Source organism: Orycteropus afer, unplaced genomic scaffold, assembly GCF_000298275.1.
Source record: "Orycteropus afer afer isolate SDZICR_OR568_19922 unplaced genomic scaffold, OryAfe1.0 scaffold00744, whole genome shotgun sequence".
Taxonomy (NCBI): Eukaryota; Metazoa; Chordata; class Mammalia; order Tubulidentata; family Orycteropodidae; genus Orycteropus; species Orycteropus afer.
The window spans coordinates 523,640-535,411 of record NW_006922331.1 but is presented as its reverse complement, the minus strand read 5'-3'; the positions used below and the strand labels follow the sequence as shown (position 1 = coordinate 535,411).

General features: G+C 52.0%; 1 protein-coding gene across 1 annotated transcript in view; it reads left to right on the top strand.

The window, feature by feature from the left end:
• SPECC1L (sperm antigen with calponin homology and coiled-coil domains 1 like) overlaps positions 1 to 11,772 on the top strand; it is an 85,348-nt gene that overhangs the window by 13,688 nt on the left and 59,888 nt on the right. The window contains exons 5-8 of the mRNA XM_007957392.2: positions 606 to 679; positions 2,146 to 2,321; positions 6,194 to 6,357; positions 8,972 to 9,063. Of these exons, the coding sequence (XP_007955583.1) occupies positions 606 to 679; positions 2,146 to 2,321; positions 6,194 to 6,357; positions 8,972 to 9,063 (506 nt within the window). The remainder of the gene's footprint in view (positions 1 to 605; positions 680 to 2,145; positions 2,322 to 6,193; positions 6,358 to 8,971; positions 9,064 to 11,772) is intronic.

Sequence of the window (11,772 nt, the reverse complement as noted above, 5' to 3'; positions counted from 1 at the left end):
TGAAGACTGACAGCCTGGGAGACCCTGTGGGCAGTTCCACTCTGTCCTCTAGGGGCGCTGTGAGTTGAAATTGACGTCATGGCAGTGGGTGCAGTTTGGTTTGGTTTCACTGTTTTACTTTATAAATATATTCTTTCTTTTGTAGAAGGATTTTGTGTGGGATTAATTGAAATAGCAAAATATGTAAACGTTAGTGAAAATTGTTCTCATTCCCCTGGGGTGGAATTTATTCCAGGGTGTGAGCTATGCTTGCATCAGTTACAACCCTGGTCTTTGACCCATTAGTAACAGTGGGTAGTAGTGTGACTGGTGATGTTTCCACAGTGTGTGCATTTTCAGCAGGTGCTTTTACTGAACTTTCTGTTTTAATTAAGACAGTGAGGCAGGGAGGGATCTGGAAATTGTGACTGAACCTTGATGTTTGCTTTAGACAGTTATCCTGGGTAATTAATGACTGGATTGGACAACACTTTTTTTCTGTATGTCTTTGGGCCTTTTTTGGTTGTTTGTTCTTTGAATGTCACATTTAAGTGCCTTCTCCCTTTGTAACATTCGTTTGGAACACAGGCTCTGTTCTAAATATTTCCACTTTGGTGGTTTTGCAGATACAGTTAAAAAACTCCAGGACCAGAAGCATGACATGGAACGAGAAATAAAGACGCTGCACAGGAGACTGCGGGTATGGTAAAGCCGCGCGTGTGTTGCGTTGGAATACCAGCCTGTGGGAGATGAGGTACAGCCGTGTGTGCCCTGTCACCGTCGGACACAGGACACTGGAGCCACGGAATGCCGTCATGGCTCGTGGGGGCTGGTGTTAGATGCGGGGCGAAGGACCAGTCAGTCAGTTACAGGTGGTAGCCGCAGCCCGAGGAAGAGGAATGAAGGAATCATGTGTTAGAGAAGTCAGGCTGGTCTGTGGGCTGTCTCCACGGTGGGGAGCCGCCATGCTGTGGGGACCCTGAGGAACAGACCTGGGGGATTCCTCGCGGGACGGTGCAAGGTAGAGGGTTCATGGCATCTCAACTCTCTGTACCCTCCGTCTGTGGAGGGTTTAGCGGCACCTCCCCTCTGTGCCCTCCGTCTGTGGAGGGTTGAGCAGATGTTTGTTTTTTTCTCTTCCTCTTCCTTTTCCTTTACTTCCGACATTTCCCCTCATTGGTCTTTGATGTCAGGGTATTTACAGTGTTTCATTGTGAAACCTTTCAGTGTGGGTCACACACCATTCCCACACCATCCTGAGCTGCTCAGAGGTAAAGCTTTGTGACTTTTGCAGGATGTATTTATTTTCAGAAGACTTGCTTTAAAATTGTATGAGGAAGGGCGGCTTGACATTGTCATCCTTAATATTACTGAGCATGCAGTGCTTGCTGTCGCAGTGGACAGGCCAGCTGGAGAGGCTTCTGCTCATTGAGAGTAAACCAAAACCCAAGCCCACTGCCGTGGAGTCTATTCCGACCCACAGCGCCCCTAGAGGACAGAGTGGAACTTCCCCACAGGGTCTCCAAGGCTGTCAATCTTCATGGAAGCAAAGCCCAAACCACACCCACTGCCTGGAGTCCATTCTGACCACAGCGCCCCTAGAGGACAGAGTGGAACTGCCCACAGGGTCTCCAAGGCTGTCAGTCTTCACAGAAGCAAAGCCCAAACCACACCCACTGCCTGGAGTCCATTCTGACTCACAGCGCCCCTAGAGGACAGAGTGGAACTGCCCACAGGGTCTCCAAGGCTGTCAGTCTTCACAGAAGCAAAGCCCAAACCACACCCACTGCCTGGAGTCCATTCTGACTCACAGCGCCCCTAGAGGACAGAGTGGAACTGCCTCACAGGGTTTCCAAGGCTGTCAGCCTTCATGGAAGCAGACCACCTCATCTTTCTCTTGTGGACTTATGGGTGGGTTTGCACCATTGACATTTCAGTGCACAGCCGAGTGCTTTAACCACTGTGCCACCAGGGCTCCTTCCTTCAGGACAAGGACCGTGATAACGATGTCCTTGCCTGGTACAGAAATGGGTAGTGGCAGTGCTCTGGAATTACAAACACATGGATCACCCCTCAGGAGTGCAGCATCTGTCCCTAAACTGCACTGCGTCCGAGTTCCCCTTCCTGGCTCCCTTCCAGAGACAAAGCCTGAGCTTCTTCCCGCAGGAGGAGTCCGCAGAGTGGCGGCAGTTTCAAGCTGACCTGCAGACGGCTGTGGTCATCGCCAACGACATCAAGTCGGAAGCCCAGGAGGAGATCGGCGACCTGAAGCGCCGCCTGCATGAGGCTCAGGAGAAGAGCGAGAAGCTCACCAAAGAGCTGGAGGAAATCAAGTCACGCAAGTACGTGCTGCCCAGCGAGGGTGTGTGCGTCTGCTTCCACGAGTCCCCTAGGTGCCTGGCAGGGGTGTGTCTGCTTCCGTGAGTCTGCTTGGTGCCCAGTGGGTGTGCGTCTGCTTCTACGAGTCCGCTCGGTGCCCGGCGGGTGCGCGTCTGCTTCCATGAGTCCGCTCGGCGCCCGGCGGGTGTGCGTCTGCTTCTAGGAGTCTGCTTGGTGCCCAGCGGGGTGTGCGTCTGCTTCTAGGAGTCCGCTCGTGTGCTGTGGCCTTACGGAAGGAACTTGAGTTGTAAGTGACCGGGTTGGGTCTCCTGGGAGAACTCAACTCAACTTCTCTGGGCCTCATTTTAAGCCACCTGTGAAGCAGCACTGTGAATACGGCTCTTTCTGATTGCTTTTCAAGGGCGCCCATCCCTCTGGTGCAGGTGTTCAGCTCGTAGTCCTGTCTGTTGTTGGCTGAGAGTTAAGCCACGGGAGTGAGTGCAATTCTAGGCCTGATGGGTGACTAGTGGCCATTGTCTCAGGGGTTTCACCATCTCCAGCAGACCAGTAAGTGTGGGCTTTTTGATGATTTTGAATTTTGTTCCACAGTCTTCTCCCACCCCATGCAGGATCTCCAATCCTGATCCCTTTCCGAATGGTTGACGGTAGTGGCCGTGAACCCTCCGGTTCTGGTCTCAGGGTCTTAGAGGCTGAACTTCAGGTGGTCCACTAGTCCTTTGGACTGTTTCCACGTGTCTTTGATTTTCTTCACTCTTCTTTTCTCTGGACGAGGACACACAGCAGTTGTCACTTAGATAGCTGCTTGCGAGCTTTCAGGGCCCCAGTCGCTACCCAGCAAGGCTGGAGGGAGGCAGGACGGCTTTCTTGGAATCACCGTCCCTGCGCGTCCTCCCCCACCCACCCCCAGCCTGTTCGGTGTTTTAGCTTAGAGCCTCCTAATTAGGATGGGCTCTGCCTCCTGCCAGGTGTGTGATCCTGCGCCAGGCCCTCCACGCCCGGAGCTTCAGTTTTCTCATCTTGAAAATGGACACAGCTCACCTCGTTCACGGACGTGTAAGGATCGAATGCGGTTGTGACTGGTGTGTGCAGGGCAGTGAGCAGCACGCTTTCGCTGTCAGGGTAGAGACCGTAGTTGTTATCATCGGGCTGTCGAGTCAGCTCTGGCTCATAACGACCCGTGTGCGGCAGAACCAAACGCGGTCCTGAGAGCCTCCTGGTCATTGCTGCACTGGAGCCCACGGGGCAGCCCCTGGGTCAGTCCATCTCGGCGAGGCCTTCCCCTTCCTCACTGGCATTCCACTTCAGCAAGCACGGGGTCCTTCTGCAGGGATGGGTCCTGCTGCTGACATGACCGCCGTAGAGAGCACACAGTGGGTTCACGGGGTCCTTCTGCAGGGATGGGCTGCCTGCTGACATGACCGCCGTAGAGAGCACACAGCGGGTTCCTCCCTGGTGCCCGGTGAGGCTTTTCGACCCATTCTATTTGATGCCACACGCATGTCCAGAGCAGTGCATTTTCCGTGTACGCAAGAGACTGATGGAAAGCCCCATGCAGTGTTAGGTGAGCTGGTGCTTATGATGGGCGCCGGGCCCCACGAGGAGATGCCGTCTGTGAGTGTGGAATAGTGACGTTCCTGCTTGTGCTCGGGATCCTGTACTTGGCGTAATCTGTAAGCTGTCCCAGGAAGCAAGTTTAGAGAAACATTTCAGTACAGTTTTGAAAGGTGCCTCCTTTATTACTTCCAGTTCTAGGCTATGGCCCCAAGAAAAGTGCCACCCAGCCACCTTGCTTTGGCCTCTTTAATAAGCAGGACCTGGAGAGAGGTGGTGATTCCTCTCCTATGGTATAAAACTTGTGTCGCCAGTGTATGACCCATGCGTGAGGTCACAGGGTCACAAGCGGGTGTAGAGCCATTCAGAGCACAGGCCTGACAAGCGGCTTTCAGTGACGAGGTAGGAAGTGTTCATCCGTAAGGTTTCAGGTTCCATCCTGCAGCAGCTGGAGGTCACTGCCCTTGTTGAGTTCTGATGTTGGCAGGAGAAGAGCAGCTGTCTGAGCAGACTGTGAACATAGCCTTATCTTTTCCTGCTACACATCTGCACGAGGCTGGCCTCTTTTCCCTCCTGTAGGCTGCAGAAGCAGGATGAAAACCCCGCGGTCTCCTCTGAGGCCAAACAGGCAGAGATTTACAGGGATGAAAAACGTCTCACCACACTTATTACTGGTTTATTCAGGTTTTTGGAAAATATTGTTTGTTTTTTTTCATAAAAATGATATTTATGTTAATATAAAACAATGAAGCCCATTGCTGTGGAGTGGATTCCAATGCACAACGCCCCTAGAGGACAGAGTGGAACTGCCCACAGGGTCTCCAAGGCTGTCAGTCTTCAGGGAAGCAAAGCCCAAACCACACCCACTGCCTGGAGTCCATTCTGACTCACAGCGCCCCTAGAGGACAGAGTGGAACTGCCCACAGGGTCTCCAAGGCTGTCAGTCTTCAGGGAAGCAAAGCCCCAACCACACCCACTGCCCTGGAGTCCATTCTGACCCACAGCGCCCCTAGAGGACACAGTGGAACTGCACCAGAGGGTCTCCAAGGCTGTCAGTCCTCATGGAATCCTACTGCCTCATCTCTCTCCTACAGAGTATCTGGTGGGCTTGCTTTAACCACTGTGCTACCAAAGCTCCTGTATGTTACTAAGTCCCAGTTTATTTTTATTTTTTAACTCATTAAATACTTCTAGGTATTTCTTCATTTTAATTTCTAATATAGTAAGAGGCAGTTGATACAGTCTCCATAGACGAGTATCCTTTGGGCCCTGGATAAATTTTAGGTGTCTAAAGGGGCCCTGAGACCAAAAGGTTTGCTTATCGCTATTGATTCTTTAGTAAAACTTCGCATCGTACCGGCCGGCTGAGCGTGAGACCCGGGGTGCGTCTTGAGAACAAAGGCTGGGCTGGAAGAGCTGGCGACACGAGACCATGCTTCCTCCTGGGCCTGGCATTGTTTCTGTCATCCTGGAGAAGCCCTCGACGGCTCTGTGATGTGTGCAGCTCTGCAGCCGTCATTCCCCACCAGGACTGTTAGCCAGCTGGGTGACAGGGCGCCCACCAGGATGGAAATGGAATTAAGTTTCTAGGTGACTCAAGGCCCATCAAGCTGAAGCGTCTTTGGGAGTCAGGTTACTAATGCGGATGTCAGCTTTACTTTTCCGTCTGTGGAGATTGTTTGGAGATGACAGTGGTTTTGCTCTGCTCTTTGCAGAGCATGGTCTTTGGCTTTCTGTGTCCACATGCACACGTGGCCTGGTTGGTCAGTCCAGGGCCGCTCGTGTCCACGTGCACGCATGGTGTGGTCGGTCAGTCTGGGGCTGCTTGTGTCCATGTACACACATGGCCTGGTTGGTCGGTCCAGGGCTGCTCATGTCTACACGCATGCATGGCCTGGTTGGTCGGTCTGAGGCCTCTTGTGTTCACGTGCATGCGTGGCCTGGTTGGTTGGTCCGGGGCCGCTTGTGCAGACATCACCACCCAGGCCCTTGGGAAGGACCTCCCTCCCTGTCCTGAGTTGGGATCTTGGCCACGTTGCTTCCCATTTCCCTCTGGTTGATAACTGTGTCCTCACTGTGCACTTATCACATGAACTTGGAACATGATGGTTACTTAAGCCACTTAGGATGAGTCAGTGTAAAGACAGGACCGTTTCCTGGAGGGTGGCAAGTGGGTGAGAGCTTTAGGTCAGGCCCTTGGTCCACTCCGAGCGCCATGCAGTTCTGTGTCTTTCCTGGATGCCGGCTCATGCTTTGTGACTGGGAGAGGTCACCGAGACCTTCTGGTGCACATGGGAGAGCTTCCTGATCTCTGTGTTCCCAGGCAGGAGGAGGAGCGAGGCCGTGTGTATAACTACATGAATGCTGTCGAGAGGGACCTGGCGGCCTTGCGACAGGGCATGGGGCTCAGCAGGAGGTCCTCGACGTCGTCGGAGCCGACCCCCACTGTCAAGACCCTCATCAAGTCCTTCGACAGCGCTTCTCAAGGTACTTGGTTCCACGTGAGGGCATATGGTACCCCTGGCCCTGTACTCTCCAGGCTAGCTGGGTCAGGCTTTACCAGCTCGCTCGGGCTCAGCCGACGTCAGAGAGCGTCAACCCATTAGGCTCAGGGAAAGGGGACTCCTGGGAGGAGGTTCAGGATCCGTCCACATCAGAGATCTTAACCTGGCTCCTTAACCCCGTCAGAGTGTAGTCTCCCCTGCAGCAGGCCACACACAGTGCCAGGGCTGGCTTTTTTTTTCTCCTTCTGAATTTTAAGTGGGAGCTCTGGTGATGCAGTGCCTCAGGCACTTGACTGCTGACCAGAAGGCTGGCGGTTCAAACCCACCAGCCACTCCTCGGAAGGAAGGTTGGGCAATCCACTTCCGTAGAGATGCTGCCTCGGAAACCCAAGGAGGGGTCGCTATGAGTCTGGTCCAGCTCAGTAGCAGTGAGTTGTTTGAAACTTGACTTGTTCTTGTTGTTGAGAGTATGCACAGCAGGACATGCATCAGTTCAGCAGTTCCCACCCAGCCCGCCAGTGACACGGGTGACATTCAGGGTGGTGCAGCTGCTCCCCCCTCCATCGGCACGGACTCCCACCCCCGAGGTCCCCGCCCCTCATTCCCGTTGGTGTTGTCAGTTAGAACCCTGCACAGAGCTCTTAGAGCACGGCGCTCAGGCGGATGTCCGTACGCATCAGGCTCCGCTGTTGTCGGGCCTCAGAAGCTTTGGGGGTGTTTTTGCTGTAGGGCTTAGATACCGGACAGTTGTTCGGGAATTCACTCCAGCACTGGTAGAATTTTCTATGGTCTGTGTCCTGGGATTGTACACAGATCTGTTTGCTTGGACTTAAAAGCAGATCAAACATCTCATATACACCCCCACACGCCATCAAGGTCACGTGCGCACCCTGCACACCATCTGGGCCGCGTGTACTGTTGGTAGAAATGTGTGTTAGTAGCCATTGGGAGGACAGGGCATCTTCCAGTTTGAAAACGCCATGTTCACAGACCCTGAAGTTCTTATATAGATAACATCTTCCTCCCCACTGCCCCAACCAATAACATGCCCACACATGTGATGTGCATAGTATGCCCAGGAAAAGAACACATGAGGGGGTGAGCAATGGGCAGACGACATATAACACACGTGTTACTTGTATAAAATTATAGCAGTAGCCCAGGTTTATGGAGATAGACACACAGGTACGTGTCACTTAAGGACTGCTGGGTAGCTTGCAACCTCCTGTGCATCCGTGGTCTGGTAAGGGGCCTTTCAGAACAAGGACGGCAGCTCTAGTTTTATTATTTCCCCCAATGGTTTTTAAAACCCCAAGCCCCCAGCGTGAGCATGCAGCGGGACTCCAGGGTGCATCCAGACCCAGCAGCGGCTCCTCCTGGCTCCACCCATCCGCCTGGCAGCCGCTCCCTCCCCGTGCTGGGCAGCACCTGCAGTGGCTGTTCTGCTGTTGCCATGGGGGCTGGCAGTGCCAGCTGGGCCCAGCTCACTCACGGGCTCCTGGCCCCGGGTGGGGTGGCAGCCGAGCCCTGGTGCTTGTGGGCTTCCTGTCCTGGGTGGTAGGGATGGCAGCCAGGCCCAGGGCACACGTCGTTCCTGGCCCTGGGTAGTGGTGGTGGCGGCCAGGCCTGGGACACTTGTGGGCTCCTGGCCCTGGGTGGTGGTGGTGGCTGGGCCCGGGGCACCCGTCGTTCCTGGCCCTGGGTGGTGGTGGTGGCTGGGCCCGGGACACTTGTGGGTTCCTGGCCCTGGGTGGTGGGGGTGGCTGGGCCTGGCACACCCATGGGCTTTCTGCTCTGGGTGGTGGTGATGGTGGCCAGGTTCGGGGCACCCTTGGGCTTCTGGCCCTGGGTGGCAGTGGTGGAAGCTGGGCCCAGGGCACCCGTGGGCTCCCAGCCCTGGGGGGGGGGGATGGTGGCGGCCAGGCCTGGGGCACCCATGGGCTCCCTGTTCTGGGTGGTGGTGGTGGCGGCCAGGCCCAGGTCACCTGTGGGCTCTTGGGCCAGGGTGGTGATGGCTATATGTGATCAAGAAGCAGCTGTGCCAACAGAGTGGTGGCATCCAGGGCTGCTGCTGCCAGCTACACTCCTGGCACCTGCACACCCGGGCCCTGCGTGCCCTGTGCTCAGACGTGTGCCAAGTCCCAATCTGGCTGCCAGCGCAGCCCCACCCAATCTCAGCCCCTCACCCTGCGTGGCCAGCCTCCCATCCAAGGACTACAACTCTCAGGCTTTGTCCGGCAGCTTCTGTGGGATTTGCTACAATAGTTTCTACAGGGGTTTATGTACAGATTGCTTTGCAACTGTGCATAATACAGTGTTTGCGTGACGGCCTATCTCACAGGACACATTGTGGATGTTAAAGAACATACATGTTCACACAGAGTCTTCATTGTAGTGTTTGAAAAAAGTAGCAAACCTGTAAGTTACCTGGACATCATTAAAAGGACCACATCAGTTGCCTGTGTAACTGGGCAGATGAACGTGTCTTGATAAGGTGAGGCAGAGCTCGAGGGGCTGGCGCTGACATGCGTCTGCAGCCCGCGTAGCACACACCACAATGCGGTCACGACTGGCTTCTTATTCTGTCACCTGTGCAGTCCCGAGTCCTGCTGCAGCTGCCATCCCAAGAACGCCTCTCAGTCCCAGCCCCATGAAGACGCCCCCAGCAGCAGCCGTCTCTCCCATGCAGGTAAGTGCCTGTGAGCCCAGCGGGCTGGCAGGGAGGGCGTGGACTTGAAAGGTGAAGTTTTCTTTTCCAAAGTGGTTCGTACACGATCAGGTGGGAAAACAGCTACTCATGATGAATGCGTTTGGGATTTGTTCCCTAAGATACTATGGGTACCCTTAACTGAGCTGAACTGTATTAAATTGTGCTGTTCTTCTGCTAAACTGTAATAATGACGGTAGTTGAACGATCAGGGATGTCTAGACAAAAGGGAATATACCCATGACCATATATAAGTTGGTACATGATGTTTCTACGTACATATTTGTACATGCTGTAAGACTGTCCAAATATATAATAGAGCTAACAGGGGCAAAGTTATGATAACTACTTAGTCACAGCCAACCACCCTGAGGGAGCGAGTAGTTGGACCTGTGGGCTTGGGATCATGGTCGCAGGGGACATCAAGCTCAACCGCCAACAAAAACATTGTTCCACACCCTGTGGTGGTGAGTAGCGGCTGGGGTGTAAAAAGCTTGCAGGCAGCCATCTAGATGCAACGAGAGCAAAGAAGAATGAAGAAAACCAAAGCTCTGGTGGTGTAGGGCCTAAGGTATTTGACTGCTAACCAGAAGGCTGGTGGTTAAAACCCACCAGCCACTCCTTGGAAGGAAGGTTGGGCAACCTACTTCCATAGTGATACTGCCTCAGAAACCCAAGGAAGGGTCGCTATGAGTTGGATCTGACGCCACAGCAGTGAGGTTTTCTTTCCTTTTTTTCCATGGAAACAATGAGTCAAAGGGACTGGTACACTGTGTGATCCTCAGTCTATATGACCCTGAGACCAGAAGAACTAGACGGTGTCCAGCTCCCATTGTCAACCACTCAGAGGGGAATCAGTGCAGGAGATCTTGGATAGAGTGTGAGAACAACATAGAACAAAACTTGAAATCATAAAAAAAGGACCAGGTTTGCTGGTCTGATAGAGCCTGGTGAGACCCCAAGGCTATGGCCCCTGGTCACTGTTCAGGTCTGGAACTGAAGTCACTCCTGTGACTTCCAGCCAAACAACAGACAGGCATATGAGGTACATCAGGTAGATGCACTCCTTGGAGTGATCAATTGTGGGAGAACATAAGGGCGGCGTTTACGCAGGGAGACAGCTCAGGGGGCAGGAGTGCATGGGAGGGAAGGACACAGGGAAAAGGTAACCATGGGGAGGAAGTGGGAAGAGAGCTATAGAGTAAGAAAAAAAGAATGACAATAGCTAACAGTTATTGAACACTTAGTCTGTGTGATTCACTGTTCCAAATATGTTATGTTGATAATCATTAATTCCTTGTGTTAATCATTTATTAATTACGTTAATTAATTATTAGCTGTTACTCATTAATTCCTTTAAAGAAAATTCATTTTTTCATTGTAACGGTTACATATCTATATTATATCAAATTAAGGAAATTGCACTGAAATAGAAGGAAAAGAAAAAGGACATCCATAATTTTACAGCATGGAACAAACGAACATTTTCTGTAGTGCCATCCCAGTATCTTCTGTGTGTAGTTTTTTGGTTTGTTTTTATTTACATAATTGTATGATGCAGAGTCAGCTGCAGGGATCCAGGTGAGCGGAGGGAACCCAGGCCACGCCCCACAAGTGGCAAGGTGGGGAAGTATGGGAGAGGACAGAAAAAGGCCAGGGGGACTGGGACAGAACGAGGAGGCAGCAGTAGGGATCCAGGTGAGGGGAGGTTGGAGAGGTTTCCAACAGCTAAGGGAGACAGACTTGTCTGTCGCTTTGTCCTACTGTGGTGATGTGTTGCTGTGAGTCTTGAGGCTGTGCTACCAGTGTTTCAAACCCAGCAGGTGCACATGGTGCACAGGTATAAGTGTGGCTTACAGACTGAGACAGACTAGGAAGAAGGAGGAGGCCATCCGCTTCTCAAAGAACTGGCCGGGGAAAACCTTATGAATAGCAGAGAAACACTGATACATTACTGGGCAACTTTATGAATAGTCTGGAAACATTGTCTAATAGAGAGGAGGATGATGAATCACTTAGATTAGAAGACTCTCAAAACAGGACTGGGAAAGAGTTGCATCATCAGAGTAAAATCAGCCTTACTCATATGGATAAGGTAAAGCTTTCCAGACCTCCATTTGCTGACGTGGCATGACTCAAATTGAGGAGAAACAGCTGCAAACATCCATTAATAATCAGAACATGGAATATACAAAGTATGTATCTAGGAAAATTAGAAGTTGTCAAAAATGAAATGGAATGCATGCAGGTTGATATCCTAGACATAAGTGAACTGAAATGGACTGGTTTTGGCCATTTTGAATCAGCCAGCCATATGATCTACTATGCTGGGAATGACAGTTTGAAAAGGAATGGTGTGGCATTCATCATCACAAAAGATGTTTCAAGATCTGTCCTGAAGTACAGTGCTGTCAGTGATAGGATAAATAATATCCATATGCCTACAAGGAAGACCCATTAATACTACTATTATTCAAATTTATGCACCAACCACCAAAGCCAAAGATGAGGAAATTGAAAATTTTTATCAACTTCTGCAGTCTGAAATAGACCAAACGTGCAATCAGGATGTGTTAATTATCACTGGTGACTGGAATGCAAAAGTAGGAAACAAAGAAGAATCACAGGTAGTTAGAAAATTTGGCCTTGGTCACAGAAATAATGCTGGAAATCACATGGTAGAATTTTGCA